This window comes from Durio zibethinus, chromosome 24 (assembly GCF_047325235.1).
Source record: "Durio zibethinus cultivar Kanyao isolate XHJ-2024 chromosome 24, ASM4732523v1, whole genome shotgun sequence".
Classification (NCBI taxonomy): domain Eukaryota; kingdom Viridiplantae; phylum Streptophyta; class Magnoliopsida; order Malvales; family Malvaceae; genus Durio; species Durio zibethinus.
Genome location: NC_143185.1, coordinates 3611101 through 3625494, shown reverse-complemented (window position 1 = coordinate 3625494; position 14394 = coordinate 3611101). Strand labels below are relative to the sequence as shown.

Here is a 14394-nt window from a genome sequence, read left to right as displayed (position 1 = left end):
CCTACTGAATAATACCATACAATTTTTAACACTTCATTGTAAGCTTTTTATATATTTAAAATTTTAAATATTTTCTAAATATAATACTTAAGTTGGTAGAGCACCAAGATCATTTTTTGGAAATTATTGCTGCACAAAATTCATAAAATGATCGAATTGATCATGCAACTGCTAAAATTTAGCACGTTCTTGCTTCATTTTAGCATATTTTTTCTACATTTTGGCACTGTCCTTCTATTCTCTTTCTGCTTCCACTTGTTGAAAATGTTGTTACATAGTTTGCAACTCCCCTCTCAATATTGAAATGTCTCACAAAGACTGACTTGCTGAGAATGTAAATTGCAGAGAGCTATGTCCATAGTTGGTAGATGGCGTTGGACCCAATCCAAGGCCTCGGACCCGTCTATGCTTTTCTTTTCTAGCAACTTCTACGAATATCTAACTTTTTATCTTTTACATGTTGAGAGAACCATCAGATGCTACTTCAATCTCAGCAACCATTTTTTCTTTCATTTTTTTTGTGAATTTATCATATACAACTATCAAGTTTCATGATTAATTGATTATATGTTAAAAAGAGTAAATATTTACTTTCTGTTAAAATAAATGATACAAATTACTATAATTTTTTGTGTTTTGATATTCATGTAAGATCCATCTTTTTTGTGTGTGTTATGCGAAAAAGTTTCACACGTCCAATTGTGCTACCCATCTCATTCTCCTATACAACAACATATTTTATTTGATATGATACATATCAACCGTAACTTATTCATGCATATCAAGCCTGTCAATCAAGTATTAAAATTTTGAATAATTTTAATCTCAGGTATTTATATTTTGGCCTTGTAACATCATAATAGTCTTAAACATACGCAAACAATAAAATCATTTTAGGCTTTCACACATATCGATCATGAAAATCAAATTCAATTATTTTCTCCCGGTTTAATATCAATGATTGAAGCCATTCAATATGTTGAAAGCCATCAAAAAGTTTAATTTGTAAATTTGCCTTTTGTATGAAAAAATAATCCCAAATAGACATAAACGACAACTTTTTCTCCTATATCAACCATAAAAACCAAGTTCAATCAATCGGACCAGTTTAATATCAAGTATTGAAGCTATCCAAATTGTTAAAATACAACAATCACAACAAATCTTTATTAAAGGCATAAATATACGTAAATAATAACTTTTCATATATATCATCTGTGTCAACTAAGTTCAAAACTTTTAATAAGTTTAATATCATGTATTGAAACTATTAAAACTATTAAAACAGAATAATAGCTGTTAATTTGCATATTTACCTTTTAATGACTGAAAAAGTTTATTCATTGGAATACGTTTATTAGCATAAACTTACGATTTCTTTTTGCTTTCTTGCAAAACTTTTTGATCTACTTGTATGGCTATATTTTTATTGTTTTCTACTATCAATCCCAATATGTTCTCTTTCCTATCATAAAATATAATTAAGTATATGATAGAAATACAAATATTACCAACTTAAACCATAAAACACTTTCATAATTTCATTATACTATACAAAGTTAAGAACTAGTACCTCTCTTTTTCTTGAGAATCAAAATCTAACCAGTTGTTTATATTGCCACCTAATCACATTATGGTGTAGATTTTCCATCATCGTCTCTACAGTAGTATTTCGATTGAAATACTTATTCTTCAAACTATGCTTATAATCTTTGTATTTCTTTCCCAATGACTTAAGCACAAATGAAGTTGGTATTTCAAGTACAAATCTTGACTACAATAATACAATAAGAAAAGTTAGAATAAGTAAACAATATGTAAAACAAAAAATTTTTATATCTAATTAATTATAATAATACCTTAATAAAGTTTAACGCATCGGCCTTAACTTCTTCTGGAACTTTATGCCATGTTTCATAATGAATAAGCAATTTTATTCCATTACGGGCTAGTATGCCTAGAAATTCAGCCAATAGTTAAGCCTCTTCACCAATTGGTTGTCTATCAGAGTTTGCAGATACTACAATACGCTCGTTAGGAGTTAGTGTAACCAATTCCTTTAAAGTTATTCGGCCTTTAGTCTTTCGATGACCATTGTTATCAACTGCAACAAATAAGAAATATATTTGTAAATTCTTAATACTTTTATCATTATACTCGAATTCTAAAATTGAAGTATATCATACCTACATTCAAATTTAAAGTATAATCAATTGATGGGGTACTATCTAAACCTGTACCTCTCATATTGCTAGATCTAATATCAGTTGATAGGTGAGAAGTGATGGAGTTAGATCTGACAGTATATTCATTTCCCTCCAAAAGATTCAGTCCATAGCCAATATCTACAGGTGCCGTAGATGTTTCTAAACTAATATTTCTAATATGTTTTTCTTTCAACCTACTCTTTCGCATTGTAGCTTACCTACATCATAAAAGCGAATATAGAAAAAATATTAGTTTAAACATATATAAAGACATTGACAATTTAAGAAATTAAAACCTATGATAGATAAATAACATATCAATTTAATTAAATCAAAAGATAATGTATGATTTAGAATACAATAATTATACAATAGCGAATGTCATATTATTTACATACTATTATTTACTACATTATGTCTTAAACACTCGAATTACAAATTACAGATGCATCATTTCATGGTTAATAAATATCTTCAGTAACATCTTGGCAGACCCACTGAGCGTAGGTACTAGAGATATTTTCATCCAAGTTTTATTCAACAAAAGGATAAAATTCAATTTCATGTTCAACATCATCTTTGGTATCTAACCCCATATCGAATAAGTCTCTAGGTGTGTTTTGAATAACAACAAACCAACCCAATTCTTTGAGATCTTTGGAGTAAAATACTTGTTTGACTTGAGATGAAAATACATAAGGTTTATTGATGAGTTGTTGTCCAATGTGAATTAATAAAAAAAAATTCACAAGTGTTAATCTATATTGATCTTTCTTAATACTCTTTGCACTATTCACATCAGCCCAATCATACCAAAATAAGAAAACTTTTCACTTGCCATATAATTCAACTCAATGATATCATTAATCATGCCATAATAGTCAACATTTTCCTCTAAAGGGTTTGTATCCCTAGCACTAGTATAACTAGTAGTTGATGAAATCACAACAACTCTTGAATTTTGTGTACTTCTAAATCTCTCATGAGATTTAGTGTGAAATCTAAATCCATTGATGATGAAACTTTTGTATTGTTTCATAATCCGATTCAAACTGTGTGAAAGATACTTCACATTTTCACTAACAAGCCTTCCACTCCAAACCTATAAAAGTGAAATAAATATATATGTTATTAATGTTATTTATACTGTAAGCATTTTATGTAGATTTTTCATAGTAGGAAGTAGGGCATTACTTATAGTTGTTCCTAACCATTCATGAAAGTTTTCAGTGAATAACTTATCAAGCTTTCGAGGGTTTCATCATCGATAATGTGCATGATCTCTCAAATTATTTCTATACTCACTATATAGCATCATGATAAAGTATTAACAATAAAAAAAGATAATAAATTATGCTTAATGTAATGAATTATTTTCTTGCTACAAAACTTACGTGCAAAACGATTTGATTAAGTCATGATGAAAAAAACATATTGATGTGCTTGTGCCCAAGATTTATCATCTAACTCCACCAATTTAGCTTTGCTTATGGGTTGTCTAAAACTTTGAAAAAGATAATTATAGGCAAAGTCTGAATGTTGTATACCAACATTTCTCGATGGTCTATTAAATCTCATTTCAACATCTTTCAAATAATGAGAACAAAATGTCATACACTCTTCTGTTAAATATCCTTCAGTAATAGAATCTTTCAGATAACGTTTATTGTGACAATAAGACTTTAACCTCTCCAAAAATCTATAGCATAAAACATTAGTCATATATTATTTTAAGTTAAGTGGCTTGATCATCAATAAAAAATGTAATTAATCTATTAACAAATAATACCTTTCAATAAGATACATCTATAGATAATAAATCGGCCCATCAACTTTTGCTTCATATGGAAAGTGGATAATCAAATACATCATAATAGTGAAAAAGTTTGGAAGAAAGATCTTCTCTAAATGGCATAAAGTAATCGTGGCTCGATCTTGAATTTGTCAAGCTTTTTCACATTCATATATTGTTTACATAGAGATTTAAATATGTTACTCAATTCAATTACTACAAAAGTGACTTGCTTTGACAATGATGAACGTAAAGTAATTGAAAGTAAGTCTTACATCAAAATGTGATAATCATGTGACTTCAATGAAAAAAGTTTTCACTTCTTTAGATTCATACATCTTGATATATTTGATGCATAACCATCCGAAACTTTGACATTTTTCAAAACCTTACAAAACACATCTTTTTCAGCTTTAAAAATCCTAAAACAAGCAGTAGACAATCGATATTTGCCATTAGAAAGCAATTTCAAATGAAGGTCTAGGTGAATCCCCATATCAACTAGGTCAAAATGACTCTTTAAGTCATCCATCGATCTTCTATTCATATTAAGAATTGTCTCGATGAAATTTTCACAAACATTCTTTGTTATATCCATCAAATCAAGGTTATGGCATAATAAATTATATTCTTAATAAGGCAACTCAAAAAATATACATTTTTTTCATAACTCAGACTCATTATGGTCATCTGTTTCATTATCCTCTTCATTACTTTGAACATCAAGATCACTAATTTTTGTATGACTATCACCAACTTCAAAGATGTCCCTCACTTTTTTTCTTGATGGAGTCATTTTTTCATAAGTAAAATTGATATCTTTTAACTTTGATAAGATACTAGACCCACTAATGGGTAAAGACGATCTCCTCAACTCATTCGTTTCATCAAAGAGATATTTATGGAATCTAAATCGATGATTATCATCTAACCATCGATGATGTCCCATATAACAAAATTTTTTACCATTAGGTAACCACGTTGAACATGTCTGTGCAGCACAACATGGATAAGCATAATGACCTTTTATACTCTAACCAGATAAATTCGCATAAGCAAGAAAATCGTTAATAATCCATAATAAAGCAGCATGCATATTAAAGTTCTTTTCTTTTGATGCATCATAGGTCTTAACTCTTTCTTATAATTATTTTAACTCTTTAATAAGAGGTTGTAACTAGATGTCTATATCATTACCTAAACTTTTTTTTTCGAGAATTATCATAGACAATATAAATGACTGTTGCTTTATAGCAATCCATAGTGGCAAATTATAAATAATCAATGCAATCGACCAAGTACTATAAGAAGTACTCATCATTTTGAATAGGTTGAATTCATCATATGCTAGTCTAAGCATAACATTTCGAGGATTAGATGCAAAGTCTGAAAACCTATAATGAAATGATTTTCATGCCAAAGAATTTGCAAGATGCCATAATGATCCATTATCCGTCCGTTTCTCATGATGCCACCTCATTGAATCTATAGTTTTGAAAGACATGAAGAGTCATTGAAGTATTGGTATTAATGAAAATAGTGTAAAACCTTAAAAGGTTACTTTTTGACACATACCTCATTACCATCATTATTCAACCTTTTATGAAGGCTTTTGTCCACCCAATGAGAAATACCAAACAAATGACAAGATTCTTGATTTTTTTTATCCCTTCAATACAACATACAATCATTGGGATAACTATGAATTTTTTTATATCCGAGACCTAAATCTTTTATCATCTTCTTTGATTCCTTATAAGATTAAGAGATTTTTGTAAAAAGAAACATTTCTTTTATAAATTGTAATAATAAAGTAATGAGTTTCCTGTCCATCCATATAAGCATTTTAAGTGAAAAAGATGAATATAGAAAGATAACCTTGAATGCTTCGATTCCTCAAAAAGTTCTTCATTCATCTCCTCAAGTAACTTATAAAACTTTGATGCTTCTCATTTAGGTTGTTGGTCACATACACCTATCTCAAGTTCACTAAATTCATGCATTTCAACATTAGACTGATTAAATCCTTCATTTTAGGGAGAAAAATTATGAAAATATTGGTTATGAATGTTAAAAGCATCTTATAACATGCATTCAATATCATCGATATAAAAGGATTATGTTGTTGTTGGGGAGCCTTTGAAGTTGAAGAAACTCTAGTGGAAGACCTTGACGATACAAACTCTCCATGAAAATACCAATTAACATATCCCAATAGAAATCCAATACAAATTAAATGTTCAAAAATAACTTGACACATTCGCCACTCGATATTAGCATACTTCACACATGGGCATAATATCATATTATATTTACTTGTATTATCAAATGCAAAATGAAGAAAATTTTTTACTTTATCTTTGTACTCTTGACTTAATCTTGACTTTTACATTAAACTCTTATCCATTTAGTACTTGCTGCATTATCAAACCAAATGTATATAAATAATTTATATGAAAATGATCATGTACAATACTTAAGTTTACTATGTTTTAAATAAAAGATAGTAATAAGACCAGTACTTACACAAAACAAAAACTCCTTATTGTGAAGTAATTTATCAGCTACTAGAGCCATTGAATGTTAAAACTCTACTACTAACATTGACAGTACCAAAGAGAATTTGTAGTTTGGGTTGACATAAAGTGAAATAAAATGGGTTTTAGAGAAAATTGCTTACACCAAAAAAGAAAATCGTGAATTGGAAAAGTTGAAAGAATAGTCGAATGAAGTAAAAGCTAAAGTAAATAAGTAATGAATAGTTGAACTAGGATTCTAAAAGATAATACTCGAATACTAAAAGCTGAAAGAAAGGGAAAGTAAATTGTACTTAGTCTAAAAAAAATAGTAGAATAATGAATATGAAGCTTGAAGTTGGTGATTGGATGCACTAAGTTTGGGAAGATTTTTATTGGATAAGATTATGAAAGGCGTTTACTAAGAAAAATGCCTACAATAATTTCATCCTGAATATTTTTTTAAATATATTATAGGCATCTTCACCAGCGTCGTAGTGGAATTGTTTGGGACTATTAAAGGTGTTTAGGCCATAAAAAATGTCATCAATACCTTATGTAAAATTTTTATGTGTTTATGGAAGATGATTTTTACATAATATGCCTTAAATAACACTCTCATATCAATAAAGGTGACTTTTTACAAAAAAAGCCTTCACTGTTTAGGTATATTAAAGGCATTTTTTATTGAAAATGCTTGTAATATTACACAACTTAAATTTTAAAGGGTTATTGAATGTTAAAATTCCATAAAAACACCTTGACTAATTCGTTTCATTTTTTTAAAGCAATTTACTGAAGGTGTGTTCCAATGCAAAACGACTTCATTATTCCAATTCTCAAATTTTATGACGAATAGTGAAGGTGTTTATTGTAGAAAAATGCGATTACTAAATGCTTATTTTTTATTTTAGGTACTAACGCATTGAATAATTTTCAAGTGCTTTTATTTTAAGTGTTCTACTAGAAAACGGTAATTGAAAGCATATATTAAAGAAAAATGCCTTTATGCATCCCTGTTATTAATTATTAATGGCATCTTTTACAGTAAAATATCTTCAATATACCATGATAGTTATAGAAGGTGTTTATTCAAAAATATGCCTTCAATATACCGTTAAACTTAGTAATCCATTACAGAAGACATTTGTTAATAATGGATGCCTTCAATATTTTTTTTCTAAAAATTTTAGGCATTATTAAAGGTGTCTTCTACTGTAAAATGTCTTCAATATATCGTCACATAAATTTTAACATGGTTATTGAAGGCGTATTAGATTTTGTAGATAGTTAGTCAATGCATTTGCAGATAGCAACGCCTTCAATAATTTCATTAAAAAAAATTTTGAGAGATTATTAAATGCGTCTTTTGTTATAAAATGCCTTCAATATACCACGATGGTTATAGAAGGCATTTATTCAAAAAAGTGCTTTCAATATACCTTTAAACTTAGTAATCCATTATTGAAGATGTTTGTTAATAATAAATGCCTTCAATATTTTCCCTCTAAAAATTTTGGGCATTATTAAAAACAGCTTTTACTATAAAATACCTTCAATATATCACCACATAAATTTTAACATGGTTATTGAAGGTGTATATTCAAGAAAAATGCTAATATTTGCTATTAGATTTTGTAAATAATTAGTAAAGACGGTTGCAGATAGCAACGCTTTCAATTATTTTATTAAAAAAAATTTTGGGATTATTAAAGGCATCTTTTATTATAAAACGCCTTTAATATACCACGGTGGTTATAGAAGGTGTTTGCTAAGAAAACGCCTAGAATAATCAATTATAAATAATCTGTGCAAAAAACCAAAAAAATGCCAAAGAGAGGGATCGAATTTTCAACCTTATGGTAAACATCTGTACGATCCAAACATTTTTATAAGCCTGTGAAATTTTTTGATCCAATTATTAAAGGCATTTCTTATGAAAAATACTTTCAATAATCTCATACAATTTTTTATAACGTGATTATTGAAGGCGTTGACTGTTAAAAATGCGTTTGTACTATTCATTAAAATTTTTAATAAAAATTATTCAAGGCATTTTTATCTAGAAAAACGTCATTGATATCAAGTCTTTGGTGGTGTTTATAAGTACCAATACTGCTATTTGAAAATTTAGTGGTGTTTTGATAATAAACGCTTGAAGTTTTATAAAAACATGGAAGCTAGCAACGTTTGTAAGTAAAAGGTCACTACAAAACTACCACTAATACACCATTTTCTTATAGTGAATGAAGTTCATAGAGGAAAAAAGAGAAAAAAGATTGGCTCATTTTTTGGGGTAAAAAGTAGAAACTAAAAGCCTATTTTTTCCTCCCCTTTACAAGATTTTCATCTCAGTTGGCTATATCTATCTAAATGTAGAAGGAAACATAGAGAAAGAGTTTACACCATCATTGGAAGATATCTTCACTGAATTTTTAATATAAATGATGGGTGAAAAAAAAAGGATAACAAAGATCTAAGCTGTCCATGGGTTTATCTTACCCCTCTTGGTGCAAAATTGAAAAATTGGCATGTTGAGGAGCTATCTGTTGTTTTTAAATTTTCTCCAAAGTAGTGTGTTGAACCTAATCTAAATAAATGTCTTATGTGTGTTTGTTTCTTCATTTTCAATTGAATAAATGACAAGTGTAGCACATTTGTTATTAACTTATTCATTTTATTGTTTTGAATTTTATTTTATTTTATTTTTGCTTTTTGTTTTGTTGTTTTATTTATTAATATTTGTTAGATAATGATTAAAAAAAAAGATAAAAAATAAAAAATTTTATCGTAAATCTGGTGGTTGGTAGAGTTGGAATTGAACTCAAAGATTGATAATTCTGAATCCCAATCAAAGAAAGAATCGAAATTGATCAAAAACTCTTTTGATCAATGCCTATAAATACTCACATAAAAGAAAATCACAAAATCACCGCAAGCAAAAAGTAGAAAAAAATTTTTGAAGACTTTTAGGTTTAAAAAAAATGGTTTTTTTGAAAAAATTTGAAAAATTTTTAGATTTCGATAAAATTTTTCAATGTCGGTTGAATTTTTTGACAAGGTTTTCCAAAATTGATGGTGATTCCGACAAAGGTTGAATTTTTCAATGACAAACCTACCCATATTTCGACGTCATTCCCCAGAATCCGATTGATATTCGATCGGAGTGCATCCGATTCTAAAAAGAGAATGAGAGAAAAAAAAGGAAAGAGAGAGAAGGGGAAGGGGAGATCTGAAGCAAAAAGTTGAAACTTGAGCTTTTATAACCTCACAGAAACGACACCATTTTGGTGTTTAAGAAAATCCAAGATTCGCGCGTTTTTCATTCAAACGACTCGACTTGAGCGCCAATCGACTTCTGCTGACCTGCATTCCAACCGATTCCTTTAGCTAAACCGCGCCATCCAGCTGTGACCCTGAGCCACTATTTGTGTTTGAAATCAAGCCACACCTAAACCATCTAGCCAAGTCGTTTCTTTTTTTTTTTTTGGTATTTTTTATTTATTTTTTTATGTGTTTTTTTTAGTATTTGTGCATGATTAAATTTAGAAAAAAATTTAAAAAAGTAAAAAATAAAAAAATAAAATAAATTTTTTGGAGTAAATATTAATTATCCAATGATAAAATTTATAGAAATTTCAAATGGTAAATTTTTATAAAATTCTTAGGTAAGGAATTTTGTCTAAATTTGCCCTAAATGGAGAAATGATTTAGATAAGATTTTAATAACGATAATTAATATTTATTTTCAAACAAAAAAATAAAAAAATAAAAAAATATTGATAAAAATTTTGGAATTAAATTTCTAAAAAATCTCTATGTGAGAAATTCTTTTTCAAATTTGGTTGAAAATATTTGATAATTATCTAATGATGAGATTTTTAAAAACTTCAAATGGTAAATTCGTAAGAAATCTTTAGGTGAGAAATTTCTTTAAATTTATCCCAAATGGTGAAAGAATTTAAATAAAATTTCAAAAAAAAATGTTATATTATTTTCTTTCTAAAAAAAATTAATAAAAAAAATTTCTAAATAAGCCCAAATTGTGAAAAATTTAGAAATTCAAAAAAAATATTTTTAATTTGGCCCAAATGGTGGAATAATTAGATATATTTTTATAATAAAATAATAAAAAATAATTCAACATTTTTTCGATAATGGAGCTTCTTCAAGGAAATAAATGGGATCTTTGTATACTCTTGAGGTAAGAAAATATTTTTAAAAATTTTACTAGATTGATGAAAGAATCTTATGAATTATTTTAATATTTAACATACAAATTAAAACCATTAGAATCAAGACATTAGGATAAATTTAAAATAAATGGTACCATCCTTTAGATGGGCATGTGGGGGTGCTATATCCTTCCTCACATGTAACTGAACTCTCAAATCATGTTCTAGTTTGTAGACCTAAACCTATTCTTTTAGGGACCCTTAGTTAAGCTTAAGAGCTCTTTAAGATGATAGATTCATTAGGTGACCAATCATACCTAGATAAAAAAGATTGGTGGTGACTCATCTATTTGTTAAGTCTAGCTATAGATTTATGGATCTATATGTTATGACACTTAGACTTTTTTATTACAGCAACTATATGATCAAACTTTGGAGTCAGGCTTCATAAAACTTTGAAGACAATGGTCTCGTCAATAATTTTATCACCGTAAATCTTAGTTGAGTCACAATATAAATTACTCTAGAAAGAAAATCTTTCACTATTTCCTTATTCATCATCATCAAAATTTCAAACTCATGTCATAAAGTTTGGAGTTTCACAGCAATAACTTTTAAAGAGCCCTGAAACTCTTTTTTAAGGTTTCTAAACTTACTTTAAAGTGTTGGCTGCTATAATCCTGGAAAAAAGTGTCTTATGAACTACCTGATAAATAGGGCTTTGAAATCCTTCTTCTTGTTGTCTTTCAGCCATCATTTATCATTATCATTTTGGTAGTATCTAGTCTCTACAAAATCTCCAAAATCTTAAGTTTTGAAAAATGTCTTCATCTTAATGTTCCAGAAGTCATAATGTTTTTCATCAAACACAAGCATGAGAGGTTAGGCTACATTTGAATTGGCATTCACTGCCATTGTTTTCTGGCTAGCTATCCTACATCTGAACTGAATTCTTTTTGGTTAACGAATCTTCTTCGAGTTCTTCTGGAACAATTAGTATATTCTCTAGAAAAAATACGGAGGTTTGCTTTTGGCAGCAACATGAGTGTACTTTCTAAGATGAAATATTTGAATTTCAATCTCATCGGTATGGTTGATCTCATAAATCTCATACCAAATCCCATCGATCAAATCCTTTTTTTGATAAATACGAGAGATCTAAGTCATACAAGTAAATAGATCTATTCATTGATAGCAAAAAGACAAAATGTGAACGGTGATTGTATTGAATGGATTCAAAAAATGGGTAAGGATTTTAAAGCTCTAATATTAAAGATTTGTTGGGGAAGGAAGTATGCTTTTCTAAAATTTAATCATCGACTCACAAAAAATAATTAATTTTGGATAATTATAAATAAATTACTCTGTATTCTTATTAAACTCAATCAGCCTTTTAATAAGTTTACAAGATAACTAACAGAGAAAAAAAATTCAAATAGTTAACAGATAATGAAAAAATAAAGAAAGTGATTGAATATTAAGAATCATTAAATCACATTTAACAAATACTACCAACTAATCCTAAAAACCAATGTCTACTACTAACTATAACCTAAAAATCAGGACTTTAAACCCAATGGTGAACTCAATTTTAAATCATTCTTTGATAAAAAATCCATGGCTTGTTTGTCTCTCCCCCCGCGTCCCCTCCCACACTCACTCCCCCTCTTTTCAAACCACGCGGTTTTAGCCTTGAAAACCGCTTTTAACCTTAGCCTAGTCTAGCCTAGCCCCTTAAAAACTACATTTGTTTCCATAAAATCAAGAGTCTCCAAAAACCACTTTGCAGTTGCTTGGTCCCAACAGCTCAATGGTTGTCAGGTTGTCAGATATTGACCGCCCTCTATTTATTCCCTTCAAACACCCCCTTTTCGTTCAACAAACAACTCTTTCAAGGTTCAGTTACTAGTCGCATTCTTCTTTTTGCTTCCTCTTACACTTTTTTTTTTTTTTTACTTTAAAACAGCATAATGAAAGAAAAAAAAGGCTTTGAAAATATGCTTGTATTCTTTGTTAGTTTTAGAATTTTAGTGTACAATTTTTTTCACATTAGGGGTTTATGGAGTATTTTTTTTCATGTGCAGGGCAATGAGACTTTTGGGGCTTCTTGTAGTTGTATTACTCTCAGTCCTCAACTTTGTTCATGGTTTTCCATGGAATCATCATGCTTATCATGGATACCTTGGACCCTGGAACAATGCTCATGCCACTTTCTATGGGGATGGTGATGCTTCTGGAACAATGGGTACATTCCATTATCACTTTTTTTTTCCTATTTTTGTGTTTGTTGTATTGTATCTGACATGTTGTTCTTGGTATCTACTTAATGAAATTACATTTTGGGTTTTGTTATAGGTGGAGCTTGTGGTTATGGAAACCTGTATAGCCAAGGTTATGGTGTTAACACAGCAGCATTGAGCACTGCATTGTTTGACAATGGCTTGAGCTGTGGTGCATGCTATGAACTCAGGTGTGTCAGTGACCCACAATGGTGCCTGCCTGGCTCCATTGTGGTCACAGCCACTAACTTCTGCCCTCCAGGAGGCTGGTGTGACCCACCTAATCACCACTTTGATCTCTCCCAGCCTATTTTCCAACACATTGCCCAATACAAAGCTGGTATTGTTCCTGTAATTTACAGAAGGTAACATAATTGGCTAATTTCACCAAAATGTTTCAACAATATTTTCTTTTATATTTCTAATATGATGGCAATAAGGTTACATGTAAAATGTTTTTGTTTTCCAGGGTGAGGTGCAGGAGAAGCGGGGGTGTCAGGTTCACAATTAATGGACATTCCTACTTCAACCTAGTACTTATAACCAATGTTGGAGGTGCTGGTGATGTGCATTCTGTAGCCATTAAAGGTTCAAGGACCAGATGGCAGGCAATGTCAAGAAACTGGGGCCAGAACTGGCAAAGCAATTCTTACCTTAATGGACAAAGCCTCTCATTTCTTGTCACAACCAGTGATGGCCGTAGTGTTATCTCTTACAATGTTGCTCCAGCCGGTTGGGCCTTTGGACAGACTTACATTGGAGGCCAGTTTAAGTTTTAACTACCCTTTACCATAAAATATAACAGCCGCCCTTGCTGTAGTATATGATATAGTAAAAATAATGTCCGAATAAAGACATGAGGGTGAACCTTGGGTCAAGTTTGATTTTTGAATGGCCCTTTTCTGTGTAGTTGTATAATTGTGAGTTTTTGCAGTTCTATTTGCTTTGAATTGAAGCCTGCATGTAACTGCTGTGGGAAGAGAAAGACTGTATTTAGACTTTTAGAGGCATATTTATGAGTGAGATCCTGTCTTGGAATCTTACTAAGTAGCTCTAGTACATCAAATAATGAATAGAAGGTTTTTTTTTTTTTTTCAAGCCAAAAGACATTTTTGCATGCTTGTGAAAAGCCACTGAAAACCTTTCTTTTTGTTGTTGTGTACTTTTGAACAATTATTGAATGTTAAAAAGATTCTGCAATTTGTGATGATGATAGAGAGATCTTGAATTTTGTTAATTAATTAAGTATCCAACATCATATCATCATCATCGGTTCTGCCATGTGCTGCAGACAAGCCCAAAATACATTTTTGAGTTATTATTAGATGAAAATGGTCTTTCCTTGCTTTCATTTTGCTGCACTTTCCCCTGCAACATTATCAGCTTATATGCTTAATCCAGTGTACCTTTTTCCATGACCTCATG

The 14394-nt window shown here is 29.7% G+C and overlaps 1 protein-coding gene across 1 annotated transcript; it reads left to right on the top strand.

Annotated features, from left to right (window-relative positions):
- Positions 1-12389: 12389 nt before the first annotated feature.
- On the top strand, positions 12390-14179 carry LOC111316703 (expansin-A10-like). Its single transcript, XM_022918769.2, has 4 exons — positions 12390-12586; positions 12775-12935; positions 13046-13334; positions 13439-14179. Exons 1-4 carry the CDS (start codon positions 12501-12503, stop codon positions 13746-13748), a joined length of 846 nt encoding a protein of 281 aa, XP_022774504.2. The 5' UTR covers positions 12390-12500; the 3' UTR covers positions 13749-14179.
- Positions 14180-14394: the final 215 nt, after the last annotated feature.